The following is a 6,031-nucleotide window of genomic DNA, read 5'->3' as shown; positions in this document are numbered from 1 at the left end:
ATCTTCCACCAATAGAAGCCGTCCATGATTAAACAGTATGTGCGTTCATGAATTGGTGTAAGAAGAACCTCTCTCTCTCTTCAAGAAAAGTTATTATTATTATTATTATTATTATTATTATTATTATTATTATTATTGTTGGGTCCGAAACATAATGATACGTTGGTGGGTTTATTCGGGGTTCAATTGAGTTACTCAGATGTTCGGGGTTTTGGGGTTTCACACTGTGTATTTTTAATCTGTGTCGAAGCCAATGAAATAAATAGCAGGTGTGGTACACTTTAGTTCTGCTCCAGCTGTCTTAGGACTCACACGTTTTATTCCCTGTCCTACTCGCCTAATACACATTGCTAGCAAGGATGGCTCAGAGTTTAACAGGTTATGGGCCCAGGAACAGACTGTATTTTGACGGTGATGAGCGCAAGTACGAGTTATGGGAAGTGAAGTTTTTGGGCTACATGCGGCTACAGAAATTGCATAATGTGATTGATCCTCCTGCATCAAGTACGACTGCTGCAGACGTTACCAAAAATGCCGAGGCATTTGCGGAGTTGATTCAGTTCCTGGATGACCGTAGTCTATCCCTTGTGATGCGTGATGCGAAGGACGATGGACGTGAGGCACTGAGGATTTTACGGGAACACTACTTATCGAAAGGTAAACCCAAGGTCATATCACTGTACACGGAGCTCACAACGTTGCTTAAGGGAGAAAACGAGAGTGTTACAGACTATGTGATTCGAGCCGAGACGGCGGCAACTGCACTTAAAACGTCTGGTGAAACTATTAGTGACAGCTTGTTGGTGGCAATGGTGCTTAAGGGTTTACCTACGGAATTCAAGCCATTTATGACTGTAATTACACAAAGAGAAAAGGCATTGACATTTGCTGAGTTCAAGGTGTCTCTCAGAAGTTTCGAGGAGACAGAGAAGTCGTGCGGCGACAAAAGTGACAGTGACAGAGTGATGAGGATAGAGTCTCGTAAATTCAGTGGTACGTGTTTCAAGTGCGGTCTTCAGGGTCACAAATCGGTCGACTGCCGTGTCTCTAGACCGAACCAGACTTTAAGAAGATGGTGTGAGAACTGCAGGAATAACTCACACGATACGAAGTTTTGTTGGAAGAGTTCGGGGGGTAACAGTGGTAAAGACTCTGCCAGGAACGTAAAAGATTATAGTGATGATTATGACAGTCAGAGCCACAGTTTTGTGTTTAAAGTGGGGCTTCGGAGATCAGAGACTGAATCATGTGTTGTGGTTAACAAGTTAATGGTGGACTGTGGTGCAACTACTCGTATAATCAATGATGACTCCAAATTTGTGTGTTTTGACAAGCAATTTGATCCTGAGAGACATTTTATTGAACTAGCTGATGGTAGTAGAACAAATAATCTGGTTAAAAAGAAGGGTGATGCCTGTGTTACCCTTGTAGACTCTTGTGGTAATGTTCATACAACAATTCTGGAAAATGCTCTCTATGTACCTTCCTTCATGCAAGATATTTTCTCGGTTCAAGCTGCCACTGAGAAGGGTGCATCAATCGAGTTTAAACCAAATTCTGCAGAGTTAACATCTACAAACGGTACAAAGTTTGACATAGTTAAGCATGGTAGACTGTATTTCTTAAACAATACTGTGTGTTCAAATAGGGCGTCCTATACATTGAGACAGTGGCATGAAATTCTCGGTCATTGTAATGTGAGTGATATTTTGAAACTTGAAGGTGTAGTGAACGGGATGAAAATTAGTGACAAAAAGGACTTTGATTGTGGCATTTGTGTTAAAGGGAAAATGACTCAGTTTAGAAACAGACAAGCTGATGAGCGTTCAAAAGCTAAACTAGATATGGTACACTGTGACCTAGCTGGTCCCATTGATCCTGTTGCCAAGGACGGTTTTAAGTATGCACTCAGTTTTGTTGATGATTACTCCGGTCTTATCATGATATACTTCCTCAAATATAAGTGTGACACCTTACAGGCAACTAAGCATTTCATAGCAGACATTTCTCCCTATGGCTCAGTGAAATGTCTCAGAAGTGATGAAGGTACGGAATTTACTTCTAATGCATTCGCAGATTTACTCGTGGAAAATAAAATCAAGCATGAAATGTCTTCTCCCTACTCACCTCACCAAAATGGTACCGCTGAAAGAGGCTGGCGTACTCTTTTTGAAATGGCCAGATGTTTACTAATAGAGTCTGGTCTGCCAAAGTTTCTGTGGACGTATGCCGTTATGGCCTCTGCTTACATTAGAAACAGATGTTATAACCTTAGGATTAAGAAGACTCCATTCGAGGCTTTTGCAGGTAAAAAGCCAAATATTAGTAATATGCACATTTTTGGTTCTGTATGTTATGCCTATGTACAACAGAAGAAAAAACTTGATGCCAGAAGTGAGGATGGAATTTTTGTAGGCTATGATAAGTCTAGTCCAGCATACCTTGTATATTTTCCAAAGACTGGTACAGTAAGGAAAGTTAGATGTGTCAAATTTACCAGGCCTAGTTCAGATGTAGCATGGGGTAGTGAATGTGACTGGACTACAACACGTAGTACTGACACTGAAGCTAGCCCAGAAGTTGGTAACCAAACAGAGGACAGTGTGTGTTTAAGGCGGTCAGAAAGAGTAAAACGTAAACCCATATATTTTGGTGACTGTATTGTTGGTGATGAAATGGATGAGGCTTTGGATAGTATTGTGAATTGTACTGTTGACTATTTCTATAAACTAGCCAGTGTACCTTATACATATCAAGATGCTATTGCATCTCCTGATTCTGATAAATGGCGAGAAGCTATGGAATTGGAAATGAAAGCTCTAAAGGATAATGAGACTTTTGAGCTTACTACTTTGCCTGAAGGTAGAAAAGCTGTGGGAAGTAGGTGGGTATATGACCTGAAGTTTAACCCTAACAATGAGACAAGGTACAAGGCTCGTTTTGTTGCTAAGGGTTACTCTCAGGAGGCAGGTATAGATTATCACGAAACATTTTCCCCAACTACTAGGATCACATCTGTAAGAACTTTAATGCAGTTGGCTGTACAACATGACCTGGTTGTTCATCAAATGGATGTAAAAACTGCCTACTTAAATGCACCTATTGATTGTGAAATTTATGTTGAACAACCCAAGGGTTTCTGTGTGGAGGGTAATGGTGGCGAGAAGTTGGTGTACAAATTAAAGAAATCCTTGTATGGTCTCAAACAAAGTGGTATAAATTGGAGTTCACTGTTGCACTCATATTTGGTTGACCTAAGTTTAACTCAGTCATTTGCTGACCCATGTCTTTATACCAGAATTACTGATGATGAGGTAACCAATGTATTAGTTTGGGTTGATGACATAATAATTGCGGCCAGCAGTGATGCAAAATTGAAGAACATGAAGGAAAGTCTGGGTGATAAATTTAGGATGAAAGATCTAGGCAAAATTTCCTGGTATCTAGGTATGCAGTTTGTGTGTGATGATAATGTAATTAAAATGAATCAAACTAAATATGTGGAAAAGATCCTTGAGAAATTTGGTATGCAACATTGTAAACCTGCCTATACTCCTTGTAACATGGATGTGAACAAAGTATGTATTAGTTCTAGTGAATCAAAACTGGCTGATATCAATATGTATAGAGGATTAGTTGGAAGTCTGATCTATGTAATGACATGTACTAGACCTGATTTGTGCTTTATTGTAACTAAATTGTCTCAGAATATGACTAATCCAACTACTTCTCATCTCACTATGGCCAAGCATGTATTAAGATATTTGAAAGGTACCATTGATCAATGTTTGACTTTTAAAAAGTCAGATGAGTCACTGAATTTGATTGGGTATTGTGATGCTGACTGGGCTAATGCACAAGATCGCAGAAGTATTACCGGGTATAGCTTCCAACTTTCCAGTGGGGGTCCATTAATCTCTTGGAAGACTAGAAAACAGAGAACAGTTGCTCTGTCTACTTGTGAAGCTGAGTATATGGCCTTGTCTGCCGCTACTCAAGAGGCAAAGTTTTTATTGCAATTACTGGAAGATATGACAGGAAGTACTTCGATAAACAGCTGTACTATACACTGTGATAACCAAGGTGCCATAAAATTAGTTGAAAACCCTGTCCAGCATCAGAGATCAAAGCACATAGATATTAGATACCATTTTATTAGGATAGAGGTTCAGAGAGGTGTAGTGCAACTTAACTATGTACCATCTGATCAAAATATTGCTGATATGTTCACTAAACCTGTACCTAAAGTAAAGCTTTGTGATTTCAGTAAAGTTATTATGGGTGTGTAGATAGTTAAAACAGGAGTGTGTATTGATTTAATGTGTGTTGTATTGTATATACCCATCATTAGTTTCAGTGGGGGTGTTGGGTCCGAAACATACTCGTAATGATACGTTGGTGGGTTTATTCGGGGTTCAATTGAGTTACTCAGATGTTCGGGGTTTTGGGGTTTCACACTGTGTATTTTTAATCTGTGTCGAAGCCAATGAAATAAATAGCAGGTGTGGTACACTTTAGTTCTGCTCCAGCTGTCTTAGGACTCACACGTTTTATTCCCTGTCCTACTCGCCTAATACACATTGCTAGCAAGGATGGCTCAGAGTTTAACAATTATTATTATTATTATTGTTATTGTTATTGTTACGCCCCAAATACTTACACGCACCTACACCTAAGCACATACCCACATACACCCACACACAAGTACCCATGCGCCTGTGGGCGCGCACATTAACTGTTAGAGGGTAGTAGATGCAGGCGAGAGACCTGTTTACATGAAAAACTAATGCTGACCCAACACAGTGGGCCTGGCGCTGGGAATAACAACAACCCTCTTGGTAAACGAGGACAGAACAGGACAGAAATAAAGTATCTCTGGTGAGCGAGGCCGTGTGCTCAGCGATCTCCGCCTTCAAGAAGCCTCCCGTCAGCGTCTCTGTCAGTGCCTTGCGGAGGATTAAGTCCACACCTTGTGACTGGCTAAGACTCAGACTAACGTGTAGACTTCAGATTCAGGGAATGTGGACGCTTATGCTCTCGGCGCGCCGGGGACATTCCCCGCCTCTGTCATCGATCTCTCAGGCATCCCGGGGGGTAGTTGGAGTGTATTACAGGACTAGATAGTGTACAGCGAAGTAGTTTGACATGTGCAAATGGAAGCGTCCCTAGTGCCACAGCATCAAGCCTTGCGTACAGCAGCGCACCGACCCGTGGGGCACCAAGGGCCCGGGGAAACTCTACGGATAATGAATACCATCATTCACCAACAAACCTCGTCAGATACCAGCGGTGGCCACTCCAACCAGTCTAGCCGGTGACCCAGATCCAAAGCGCCCATCCTGCACGCTCCTGCCGGCTCCTTTGCCCAGGGAAGGCTGTGCAGTTGACGGTAGCGTACAGCTCTCTCCTGTCCCGGCCATCGCGGGAGCAACATCATTGAGGGAGAGGTACCCCAGCCTAGCTGGTGTTTCAGACCCACAATGCCCCTCCTGCACGCCCCTGCCGGCACCTCTGCCCAGGGAAGGCAGTGTAGTTGACGGTGGTGGAAGGCTCGTTTACATCCCGGCCACCGCAGGAGCAACATCGTCGAGGGTGATGTACTCCAACTTAACTACGACACCTCAACCCCCATGGTTAGGGTCGATTAAGGACATGCTGTGCCATTGGCCGATTGGACAGAACGTAGGTTAACAGTGAGGGACGGCAACCCCTAACGAGTCGCCGGTCCCGCCGTTATCTCCCGGTGGACGTAACAATCATTATTGTTGTTGTTGTTGTTGTTGTTGTTATTATTGTGGTTGTTGTTGATGTTATTGGTGTTTTTTTTATGTAGGAGGGACACTGGCCAAGGGTAACAAAAAATAAAAAATAAAAAAAAGCCCACTGGGATGCCAGTCCCATAAAAAGACGTGAGAGAAAGAAGAAAGTCTTGTTCACCGAGGCCACGGGAGGAGGGGAGGCATGCAGTTAGCAAGATCAGAAGAGCAGTTAGCATGAAAATAGCGGTAGAAGACAGCTAGAGATGCAACAT

General features: G+C 42.5%; 1 protein-coding gene across 1 annotated transcript; it reads left to right on the top strand.

The window, feature by feature from the left end:
- Window positions 1-359: 359 nt before the first annotated feature.
- Window positions 360-5,124, top strand: LOC135108208 (uncharacterized). The gene is made up of 5 exons (XM_064018984.1): window positions 360-1,440; window positions 1,786-2,046; window positions 2,197-2,394; window positions 2,863-2,970; window positions 4,901-5,124. Exons 1-5 carry the CDS (start codon window positions 360-362, stop codon window positions 5,122-5,124), a joined length of 1,872 nt encoding a protein of 623 aa, XP_063875054.1.
- The last annotated feature ends 907 nt before the right edge of the window (window positions 5,125-6,031 follow it).

The sequence above is a fragment of the Scylla paramamosain genome, chromosome 16 (assembly GCF_035594125.1).
Source record: "Scylla paramamosain isolate STU-SP2022 chromosome 16, ASM3559412v1, whole genome shotgun sequence".
NCBI lineage: Eukaryota > Metazoa > Arthropoda > Malacostraca > Decapoda > Portunidae > Scylla > Scylla paramamosain.
Note: the sequence above shows the minus strand (reverse complement) of the source record. Positions and strands in the feature narration are given on the sequence as shown.

Bases quoted from the DNA above. Each gene is read 5' to 3' on its own strand.
- LOC135108208 (XM_064018984.1), top strand. From the start codon at position 360: ATGGCTCAGAGTTTAACAGGTTATGGGCCCAGGAACAGACTGTATTTT. The intron at 2,047-2,196 runs GTACGGAATTTA...GTTTACTAATAG, and splicing joins ATGTCTCAGAAGTGATGAAG to AGTCTGGTCTGCCAAAGTTT. The intron at 2,971-4,900 runs GTATAGATTATC...CCGTGTGCTCAG, and splicing joins GGGTTACTCTCAGGAGGCAG to CGATCTCCGCCTTCAAGAAG.